The sequence below is a fragment of the Carassius carassius genome, chromosome 21 (genome assembly GCF_963082965.1).
Source record: "Carassius carassius chromosome 21, fCarCar2.1, whole genome shotgun sequence".
NCBI classification, from domain to species: Eukaryota; Metazoa; Chordata; class Actinopteri; order Cypriniformes; family Cyprinidae; genus Carassius; species Carassius carassius.
Genome location: NC_081775.1, coordinates 9,406,761 through 9,418,825, shown reverse-complemented (window position 1 = coordinate 9,418,825; position 12,065 = coordinate 9,406,761). Strand labels below are relative to the sequence as shown.

At 36.4% G+C, this 12,065-nt stretch overlaps 1 protein-coding gene across 3 annotated transcripts in view; it reads left to right on the top strand.

The window, feature by feature from the left end:
* Positions 1 to 12,065, top strand: part of LOC132097485 (2-oxoglutarate dehydrogenase complex component E1) — a 28,410-nt gene that overhangs the window by 10,382 nt on the left and 5,963 nt on the right. For 2 of the 3 annotated variants that reach the window (XM_059503220.1, XM_059503221.1), the window contains exons 4-8: positions 8,685 to 8,800; positions 10,375 to 10,529; positions 10,807 to 10,953; positions 11,044 to 11,134; positions 11,244 to 11,423. In XM_059503220.1, coding sequence (XP_059359203.1) covers positions 8,685 to 8,800; positions 10,375 to 10,529; positions 10,807 to 10,953; positions 11,044 to 11,134; positions 11,244 to 11,423 — 689 coding nt within the window. Of the gene's footprint in view, positions 1 to 4,251; positions 4,297 to 5,635; positions 5,687 to 8,684; positions 8,801 to 10,374; positions 10,530 to 10,806; positions 10,954 to 11,043; positions 11,135 to 11,243; positions 11,424 to 12,065 lie in introns of all 3 variants that reach the window. The other variant, XM_059503219.1, reaches the window with a different exon arrangement.

Below are 12,065 nucleotides of genomic sequence, written 5' to 3'. Positions count from 1 at the left end.
GCTCCGCCCCTTCCTGTATATTATCACGCTTGAGGTGGCTGGAATGATGTGCTTTGCTAGACCAGTCTTTTTAGGGATTGGCTTGCTTGTATGTTTTATCCCTGCCGTTACAAGCTCACAAGCAAACCTTCTATTTTCTGCACACTCTTCTGCTGGAGAGGTTAGGCTTGATGTGGTTGCTGGTTTCCAGACACCATGTCATTTTACATTTGTACTTGTATCCATCGTGGACCAATGCTAGATGATACAGAAACTCTTATAGGAGCCATCAGTGGTCTGATGGGAGGCTTTAGTCGACCTCTTGATTCACATGCAAACTGTTAATTAAGGTTTTTACATTCTTCTCCATTAGACATCTGTACAAATTAATGACCGTTATGACCATAGGGAGAATACTTTGAAGAGAATGCAAATGAGACAGATGGATGAAAGGCTGCAGCTAATTAAATCAATCTATTGATTCTTTTTCAGTAAGTAGTTTAATATGGTAAATAAATTAATCCCAATGTCAATAGTTCAACACCATATTCTCAGGTTACCATTATGACATTATCAAAGATGGCAATGTCAATATCAGTTCTCACAGTATAAACAAATAGCTGTCGGTGCAGGTTTGCTAAGAATGCGGTTTAAAATTTGCGGTTATAAAATGTAGCAGTCACACTCTTCAAAAACTAAATGTATGAACATGAATGGTATAAGTACAGAATATGAGACTGAAAGCTGTATTATGTTGCCATGTAAACACATCCTATATTCTGCTGTTAGTTACCTTGAGTATTAAGTATCATTTACTTCAGTGGTAGTTATGAATACAAACAGATCGATACATTGGTTCATTTCATTTCATCACCATTTACACTGATTACGTTGACTTGTCATTCCAGTTAAAATATGTTGTGCTGTTCTGTACCAGAGTTAAACTTTCAGTTAGTTGCCAAGGCATCATTTCTAAGGGCCAGATTTACCAAAAACGGCACAGATGTGCATGGAAATTTCTGCGGGGTATTTACTGACAAAGTGCAAATTAAAGAACCCAGGCGCATGTCATTTACATATCCTGACAGAAATGTTTTAACACTGAAAGATGGTTTGAACTGGGGCAAGCTGTTAGTAAAGCTAGCCCATAATTTTACATTTTTCGTCTAATATGTGACCCTGGAGGACAAAACCAGTCTTAAGTAGTGCAGATGTATTTATAGCAATAGCCAAAAATGCATTGTATGGGTCAACATAATAATAAAAAAATAAAATAAAAAACTATGCCAAAAATCATTAGGATATAATGTAAAGAGAAGATTCCATGAAGATATTTTGTAAATTTCCTACCACAAATATATCAGAACTTAATTTTTGATTCGTAATGTGCATTGCTAAGAATTCATTTGGACAACATTTAAAGGGGATTTTCTCAATAATATTATTATTATTATTATTATTTTTATTTTTTTTTGCATTCTCAGATTCCAGTATTTCAAATAGTTGCATCTCGGCCAAATATTGTCCGATCCTAACAAACCATAAATCAATGGAAAGATCATTTATTTAGCTTTCAAATCTCAATTCCATTAAGAAATCCTGGGAACTTACATGTCACCCAGCACCTGAAAACATGTTGAACAGACGGTACTTCTATACAAACCTACATTTCTTTCATGATATTAAATATGGCATCTGTTACAGTAGAAGTAGTCTTGGCATCTGATTGGTCCATAAAATCATTTCAGTCAAGCTAACACCAGTGACATAGTAACAGCTAAAACACATGTTTGCCATATCACTTATTTGATGCATAGCAACATATTCTGTTATTGGCAGTCATTAATTGAAAGGGTTAATACACTAAATTAATTTGCCTAGTGTGATAACATGTTAATGAAAATGTATGTCCCTAATACTGTATATTAATATGTAGTAATCATTTTATAGCTGTTTGGCGAAAGATTAAACTGATACCTGAAGCTGATCAAATGTAAAATGGTGAAATGGTTTCTTTATCTCTCCTCTCACTGCAAAGCTTTGCCAAGTAGTTTGCTAACCCTGATGCCCTCTCTGCTCCTTTATTTCCCTCTGAGACTAATGCAGAAACACCTGTGTAATCAACATCTGGATTATGTTTCACCCAGACACTGTTTTACCAAAAAATAGAACTGAAGTATGAATTAAGAACAACAGCAGGGGACTTCAGAATACCACTGCATGCCATCTTAGTCCTCTCTTTTTATACCTTACTACAATTATAAGTTTAATCTGTGCCAAATTTATAAACCGCAAATACAAACTTTTGTTATAATTCATGTCAGGCTATAATTTCCTATTTTGCCATAGTATGTTAATGTAATATTTATTGTTGAAAATCGTTTTTTATTCTGCATATTTTGCCACAAAGCGAATGCAAAAAGAAGTCCCACTAGGTCTATTAATTCCCTATAGGTGATTTGTTACTCACATACATAAACTACAACAATACGTTTGTAAAATAATTCAAAAGAATCGTTTTTAATGTGTTGAACCAGCACTTTCAAAACATCTATTAATTTCTTCATTTATTTTCATTCGGCAGTAGGGCTGTCAAAATAGCTGTGAAATGCATAATTTCAGTTAGGGTGAAGAAAAGCTTTGGGCTTCCGAGGCTACAAGAGGGCGCATCGAGCAAAATATTACTAATGCATGTTTATTCAAAGCATAAGAAAACATGACTGTGGAAAAAAAACATAATTATAATTGGTTTATAAACATTATTTTAAATATTAAGTTGCTTAAGCAACTATAAACAAAACCGCATCATGTATGCATGCATAGTTAAATAAAAAGAGCAGAAAGCCAGTCACACAGAATACATTTTTTAATTTAAAAACGAGATGTAGTGGGATCGGGAACAAAAACCCACCATAAATAATGGGGTACGTTTTTTAAAAAGTTGAAGTTACATTTTTACATGGCTTTCTAAACATGTGGCTCTTGTGCGAGACGCGAGTCCCAACGGTGTCCCTCTAGAAAACATTCTGTGTAAACGGCTTGGTTTCAGTTTTGATGTAAACAAGATCTTCTCCACAATGATGTCCTCCTTTTTTTTTCTTCTTCTTCTTCTTCTTCTAGCGGTTTCAACTGGATAGGCTAACATAAACCTTATAATGCAATGACACCTACATAGTCATCGCATCTGGTGCGCCACTAATAAAGGTCAAGTGTACTTCGACCGTCCGCATTGTTATTTTCGTCATCCGTGTCCAGGCAGTTTTTTAAGATCGCGCAGATGGTGCGCGTACACGAGGTGAATGATGAGACCGAAGTGGGACTGCGTGTCGAGCTTGTCTGCCTTTGAAAGTTGTGCGGACGCGGCTGTTGGCGAGACAGAACGGAGCACGGACTGTGAAGTATACCCGGGGCTCATAAGGCAGCCTCCTTAATGCACAGCTAAAATTCGAATGCAACATCTTTGCAATCGAATGTAGATTTTTATTTAAAATTTGATGGATATTCGAAATTAGAATTCTTTTTGACAGCCCTACTCGGCAGTGCTTTTTGTGTGTATACTGATGTAGGTATGAGCATATGTGAGCATTTATCGCTGCACTTATATAAGATGACAGCTCATAAAATCATTTCCACTCTGGACATTGTCACTGTATGTAGAGTAACTTTAAAGGTGTTCTGACACATTTAAAGGGTGAAAATTTCCAAAAACAGTATTTTGTTTGCTTTCTTGAGAAGCAGCATTTTAGATCTACTTCATACCCTCTTAGTACATATTGTTCAGGCCCCTTGCCAGGTTTCCCAGCATTTGCACAAACTACACTGTAAAAATAAATAATAACGGCAAAATTAAAAAAGAGCTAAATTATGACTCAAGTATAAAATCTTTATGGTAAATAAGCATTTTCTTTGAAAGTAGAGTGTTTCTTCTTTTTGTAGCTAGTCTTGGCTCTGCCTGGCAGTGTGTGGGGTTTAATTTCAGCTTGATCTTCTCCAGTCACGAAGGCTGTGATTTATCATGGGTCTTGAAACTGTGACTGCTTCAGGAATTGCTTGGTTTGGTGCCTGGTGTGATTCAGTAATGAAAAGTAGTGTTTTGTCTGGAATCCATATTGAGATGTGTGGTTGACCTCAGTAAGAGACTCTTTAGATATGATTAGTGCAGCTGTGCTGTAGTTTAACGTCTGTCAGTCTCTCTCATTGGGATTATCTTTGTGAGGTTTTGGGAGTCACTAACTCCCAGTGGATTTTTCTTCCCTGCTACGGCCTCTCCAGACCTTGCTCATGTCAAGAGACATCTAAGTGCTCTAACCATTGGAGGTAGGCTTTAATGTCAAAACAGTTCTGTGCCTCTTGCTGTATAGCAATTTTTTTAGTATTTGCAAATAGTTTTAGTTGCTTTTTGTGTGTATTTCTTATTTTGGCAGTGCTACTTAGCTTTGTGGCCACTTCGATTTTATGCATTATATTCTTCCACAATTTGAGGAATTAAAAGAAATCTGAAAAGTTATTTTTATCTAAGAATGGCAGCTGTAACTAGTGTTAAAGGATAATCATTAAACCAATGGTCAGAAAAACTAAGATATAGAGACCTAAAACTTCTTGAGCACATTCTGAGAACAGTGGCGTGCCTTCATTTAGCAGCAAATAGAGATTTTTATGGTATAATGTGGTAGCTTATGTATCAAAACACCAACAAATATTCTGTATATTTTTATATTTTTTTTGCACTGAAACTGTATTTTTCAGGCATCTTCAGCCATGGTAAAGACTTAAATCAATTTCGACTAGTTTTGGTAGTTCACTCACTCTTAATCTCATTTCTAATTTACTGATTATGATTGTAAATTGATTTTTTTTCCCCTGTGCATTATTTTTAATACATTTAGATTCCCTTGTAAGGAGAAATTATATATTATGTTACCTTTGACACTTCTGATATTTATATATTTTAGCAAAGTGACCTTTGAGTAAAGTATAACACTACACCAGGATGGAGTTATTGCATTAACATCTCAAAAATGCTATGCTTCAAATCTAGGAATAAATTTAAACAGTAAGCGTTTTAGTTTAGAAAGTGATCATGAATAATTAAAAAATGCACTGTACACTACTGTTCAAAGTTTCTTCTGCTCATCCAAGGCTGCGTTTATTTGATCAGAAATACAGTAAAATTGTGGAATTGTTACAATTTAAAAGAACTGTTTCCTTTTTTAATATATTTAAAAATGCCATTTATTTCTGTGATGCAGATCTGAATTTTCAGCCTCATTATAATCTCCAGCCTTCAGAGTCACATGATCCTTCAGAAATCATTCAGAAAATGTCCTGCCGAGAAACACTATTTATTTTTCAGGATTGTTTTTTTTTAGATAAAAAAGAACAGCAATTATTATACTGTAGATGTATTTACTGTCACTTTTGATCATTTAATGCATCCTCAATAAATAAAATTACTATTTTGTATTACTTTGAACTAGTGTCTAATTTCAACAGCTAAATGCTTGAGTCATTTTTTGCTCGTATATATATACACACATTCCAAAATGTTATAGTCATTTCCGATGTAAGACTGCTTAAAGTTCATTAATTGCAATGCTCAGGAGAACTTCACGATCACACACAAATGTACATCTGTATTTTTCACCTTGCTTTACAGAGTCTGAATTTCACTTTGCTGAAATTTCTCAAACCTGTAATTGGGAAAAGGGTAATTCATATGCTCTAAACAGCTGTCCAAATACCAAATCGTAAGAGTGATGTATATTTAATGCCTGTTTTGCATAGCATTGTGTTAGCAGCAGCATTTCAAAAGCCAAAAAGACAAGAGTTCCTGATTTTTTCATTTGCTGTGACATGAGTCACGTGTGTGTTTATGCTAGTGCTGGTGAATGGCTCAGTCTACATGAATACTCTCATACTTGTGTAATGTCCAGAATCCCATACAGCACTAGAAGGACTATACAGACTTTAAACAGACGACATTTAACAGTGTATGCCAAATCATACACTACCACTCTACCACAAACACTAATATCAACTCCTCTCTTTCTAAACAGTTTGTAATAAAGTAGTACAATAATATGCCACCTTACCAGACAAATGGGTTGAGGGTTTTAAAGCAGATATTAGACACTGTTTGTTTGTTCTCGTGGGAATACTTCTAGGTGGAGGAATATTTGGTTAAGCATTACTATCATGTATTAGTCAAACTCAACAGTATATGTAAACAGTGCTTTACAGATGACGTGTCCCTTCCACACCTGTATCTGTGCATGTGCCCAACTAACTGATCAAGTTGGGATATGATTTCTGTGGATATGATTGATAAATTATGTCATTCTGATAAGGCACTACTCTCTGTGCAACTGCTTTAGAACAATAGTCAAATTAACCTGCATAAATCAAGTAATCTCCAGCCTTTGTTTAAAACAACCCAGAATATTCCGAATGAGCTTTAAAAGATCAAAGTCATAAAAGATGCTGTTTAAAAAAAATAAAAAAGATTGTGATGAGATGTGGACATTGTGTTTGTAGAGAAGAATGCTTCTGCTCAAGGTCTGGCTTTTTTGGGGAGGTTATTTTGATGTGGAGTGCATTTTGGTGGCTTTGCTGTCTCTAGCTTCAGATAAGGTGAAGGGAAGCTTTGTGGCAGTAAATAAAGTCAATGTTCAGTATTAAGTTTGGAAGCTTTTGTAATATTCCTAAAACACAAACACACACCCTCTGTATCCACTTATTTATTCCCACATGTGCAAACACACATATACACACTAAAACCAAGTTCATACTCTCTCCATATGCTCAGCCTCTCTCTCTCTCTCTCTCTCTCTCTCTCTCGCTCATTAGCGCTCTCATTAACACACTCTGATCTACTATAGGTTACTCTCTGTCTTTAACATACCCGCTCATATGCCTTGAAGTGCATGGCTGCCTCTTTTTGCAGTCTTTGCTGAACAACCAAACTGATGAACACCGGCAGGTCAGTGTCTGTGTGTGCTGACCTCAGTATCTCTGTACAGCCTCCTGAATGGCAGGTTGTTGTAGGTACTGAATGAACAGCCGTAAATACACATTTTTCATCCATTTATGAAATTAACTGGCATTGCCTAAATATACTAAGCATTTCAGAGAAACTGTAGGCGTTTTAAAGCTCAAAGACTACAGTTCTGCCAGGCTTTTAACCTGCATGTCATGGAGCTTGAATTGGTAGTGCTGCTGTGGATCATAAAGAAATCGTCTGAATCTTGTGTTCGGTGCTTTGGAAGTGTGAATTTGTGCGATTCAATGATGAATCTAACTAAGAAATGTCCAGCTCATGTTTCAGCCCCAATACATTGAATAAATATCATCCTTTATGGGTACACAAAAAAAAATGAACTAAAGATTTTCATTTATATTTTTAAATTATTATTAGAAATGTGACTTGGACGTGTTGACAGATTTTATGAGATCTGTCTTCAAAGGTTTATTGAAATGTATTTATTTGTTATTGAAATGATATTTTATATTTTGTAAATATTTAGTAAGCCTTTTTTTATCTTTTTTTTTAAGTGTAAGGATATTGGGGGCCCTATGAAATCCATTTGTATTGTATTTTAAGTCATTTATATATTTTGGTTAAGTTTTTAACATTCCGTTTTAATGGTTAAATAAAATTTTAAAACTTAGACTGATACTAGTTCATATAGCTACATGGTTAATTGTACAGCCCTACTATTGTTTAATGAAAAATTTGCCAAATTCAGTGAGATTCTGCAATATACTGTCAGTTGCATGACTGGAATCTGAATATATATATTTTATGTTTTTACATTTTTAAAATCACTGATGCCTAGGATACGTAATCATTACATTCTAAATACGGATGTTGGTGTTTATTTATAATAGTTATATTAGAATGCACTTTGTCAAAATATATGTACTCTGGTGTATACAGTATAACTGTATATGAAATAGTACATCTTTCAGTTTTTGGCTTAAAGTGCTGAATAATAATAATAATAATAAACAAATATAATCGTCTCATTCTACTACCGAATGAGCTCTTCACTGTACACTATATTAATTGCAGCTCACAAGCCAAAACTGCTTGTTGACATTCAATTCAGGATGCATATAATGAAACCATTATACTAGCATTATTAACATCAATATTATATACGATCATGCTATTAACCCACTTTTTCTTTTCTTTTTTTTTTTAATTTGAAACCCTAAATGTTCAACACCACAACTCTCTCATAAACCACCTTTACTTTGTCTTCATTTTCTCTCTCTCATTCTTTCTCTCTTTCCATTCATTTACTAACTGCTTAATACTTCATGTTCTTTTTATAAATTGTCCGCTTTGCTGTTACCATTATTTAACATTTATCATGCTATTTGCTGGAATTTTTTGTCCACCTTGATTTTGGTTATGCATGGCATCCTGATGTTTACTCCATTCATCGCCCACTAACTCACACATGCTTGTTTTTTTTTTTTTTTCTCCCTGTCTGTCGTTTTTTATTGTTTTTCATTTATATCTACCCCTTCCCTCTCTGGATTGTCTTTAACTTTGTTACTTTAATTTCTCCTCCATCTCCTGTCATCACTGCTGGACTTCTTTTGTGTTTCTTCTCTTTTCTGTTGACCCTGTCCCCCTCCCTCTCCACCTGCCCTTCTTCTCTTGGATGGGTTGGATGTGTTGTGTGTTTGACTGTCAGGTTTCTATGGGCTGGACGAGTCTGATCTGGATAAAGTGTTCCGCTTGCCCACCACCACCTTTATTGGGGGCAGCGAGAGCGCCTTGCCCCTCAGGGAGATCATCCGCCGCTTGGAGGTGAGTGAGGACACAAGGATTATTTCAGCCTCAGGTCTGTTGAATGTTTCTATCACACAGGAAGGTTACCATAATGCAGTGTTTCTCAAACGGGCCTGGAGCCCACTAGGGGCTTTTTTTTTTTTTTTTGCAGTTTAGCAACAGTTTACTGCATTTTAATGAAAATGAATGATTTTACTGATTTGAATGTTAAGACTGGGTTAAGCATTGTGAAGGAAAGGAATGTGCGCTAAATGGAATGCTGCGCAATAATAGTTTTTATATGAAAGGTGCTGTATGTAAGTTTTTGACTCTACTAAAGCATAAAAATACCATAATTTGTTTACGGATATTTATGAAACATGCTAAGTTAACATACTTGTTTATCTAAAAAAAACAATGCTACAGTCAGTTATTCTCCTTTAAAAATGTGCGTTAAGGGCTGGAGTCTCTCTTTTGGTTTGTGAAACCCGCCCACTGCCAGTTTTCCCAATTGTATTTTGGCACCCGGGGTTGCCAGTTGGCGGCAAAACACAGCTTATTTCATTTTATCCATCAAGTACACTCGTTCCTGTTTGTGTCGTCAATCTGGCAAGCTGCATGTGTGTAAAAAATTTGAGGAGGAGGAGCTGAGTTTTCTTTGAACAGTTTTAAACCTCACTTACTGGGCGATCTTAAAGAGTGTTTCAACGTTTTGACTGTAGTAAACGAACGCGACACGCTGTTTGAAAGAAGAGTTTATGTGAATTTATTAATCTGCACCTCACGTTGAATTATTATACCACTTCAGAACACTTGAAATATAGTGCACAAAAACGTTTTGGTGCTTTTCGTGGGGCTCAACAGTAACAGAATAGTATACACACAATATCGGATCTGGATCGGTCTTGTCTGACCGATACCTGATCCGCAGAAAATGCCAGTATCGGAGCCGATACCGATCCAGAGTATTGGATCGATGCATCCCTAATTATAATTGAATTTATTTAAAGGAAGGGCAATTTGTTTAGTAAACCATTGTTCAATTTAAAAGAAGCAATTTATGTTTAGTTTTTTTTTTTTTTTTGTTACACCCCCAATCATAACACAATATTTCAATATTATTGCATGTAGAAATGGATGGCGAGATCTGAATGTATATAAATATTAAATAAAATTAATAATTTTGTATTTTCTTAATTTCTCCAGTATCTAAAAGCAGAACCAATAACATCTAATTGAGCTAATTGATACTACGTTCTTTCATGATTTGGCCCATTTAATACTGGGTTTTGGTACCCATTCGTAGGGTCTTCCAGTATTGTTGTGACAATTGAATTTACGAATCAGTTCTCCTCAAGTTCTCCACACATGTCCTTTCAGAGCAACAACTGACTTCTTCACATTAATTATGAACATGGTTCACTAAGTTTTGACACGTTTCAGTTGTTTTAGTATTCGAAGAGTTTAATGAATTGAAGCATGACAAAAGTCTTTTGGTTAAAGGGTTATGGTAGGGTAGGCTTTAAATGGTAGGGTACTGGTTTGGGTGTTGTTTTTTTTATTTTTATTTTTTATACTACTTTCAGTATGGTTGCTGAAATGTTGTTTCTCAGATGGCGTATTGCCAGCATATAGGGGTTGAGTTCATGTTCATCAATGACCTGGACCAGTGTCAGTGGATCAGACAGAAGTTTGAGAGGCCTGGAGTCATGCAGTTCAGCCTGGAGGAGAAGAGGACACTGCTGGCTCGCATGGTTCGCTCAACCAGGTACACACACGAAGGCCAAAAGCGAGAGCACACATAGGAATACATCCATTAAACCTTTTCTTACAAATCAAATTCTGAACATTCGTGTCAGTCTGAACAGGCACATTACCAGCCGTTTGTCCAAATTAAATTCTATTTCACACTGAACATTTGACTTTGTATGACTGTTGTAATGCATTTCCCAACTGTGGATGTGTTTAAATGGACATTTTGTTCTTAAAACTCAGTTTTTACGTTTTTCCCTGCAGCTCTGTAATATGTGTACTGATTTCTGCAGGTTTGAGGAGTTCCTGCAGAGGAAATGGTCCTCTGAGAAGCGCTTTGGACTGGAGGGCTGTGAGAGTTTGATCCCTGCACTCAAAACCATTATTGATAAATCCAGTGCGAAGGGAGTAGACACGGTCATCATGGGAATGCCTCACAGGTTGAGGAGGAGATTCAAATGTGGAAACCTGACATTACAGTGACATTAGTATGTGCCATTACAATGATCTCTTTCTGTCTGTCTCTGTAGAGGGCGTCTGAACGTGCTTGCCAATGTGATTCGTAAGGAGCTGGAGCAAATTTTCTGTCAGTTTGACTCTAAATTGGAAGCTGCCGATGAGGTCAGTGACTTTTTGTGTCTGTGCACTTTTTTTGGATCCTTGTGATCTTACTCATCAGAACAAACATAAGAACCAGAGCAATCGATGAAATATGTCTGTACCTCTACAGGGCACAGGAGATGTCAAGTACCACTTGGGCATGTACCACAGGAGGATAAACCGTGTGACTGAAAGGAATATTACTTTGTCATTGGTGGCCAACCCTTCCCATCTGGAAGCGGTGAACCCGGTGGTGCAGGGCAAGACTAAAGCAGAGCAGTTCTACTGTGGAGACACAGATGGCAATCGGGTGAGACAAAAAGAGCATCAATCTACATTTCCGTATGGACTTAATGATTTATTGATTTAATAATGATTTATTAGTCATAACGTGACCAGTGACATTGACTTCTAAATGTTTATGTGAGAATTTAATATGGTGCACCCCTAGTACCTTTAAGATGCATTTTAAATGGCTCTGTTATACTGAACCAGAGTCAATTTATAAGAGACTTGCCACTTCCTCAATCCTCAATACAACTATATAAGGAAAACCCGTAAAGGCAAAGATGGCGGTTGTATGTACATGTCCCGCCCCTCCCGCTGGAAAGCCAATCATCTGCTTTTAAAAGTCAAGCCGGGAAACATTTAAGCCTATCGCCTGGTTCCACTGACGTATGCACACAGTTGAGGAACCTTTGCGCATGTGTAGTAAACGTATAACCTGTGGGGAAAAGGGCGTTTTAAACCTTATTTTGGGGCAAAGTCATCAACATTTTTTAGCAATTTTATCATATTTTAATGCTGTTTCTATACATGTAGTTTTTATGTCCCGGTGACCAGTGAAAGTGCAGTTCTGACTCTCTGCCCATTCATTTAAATAGGAACCTGGTCTTGTTGGTCTGAAATAGCTGCTCGGAGGCGTTGCCAAGATGGCGGCCGAGTGGCACGA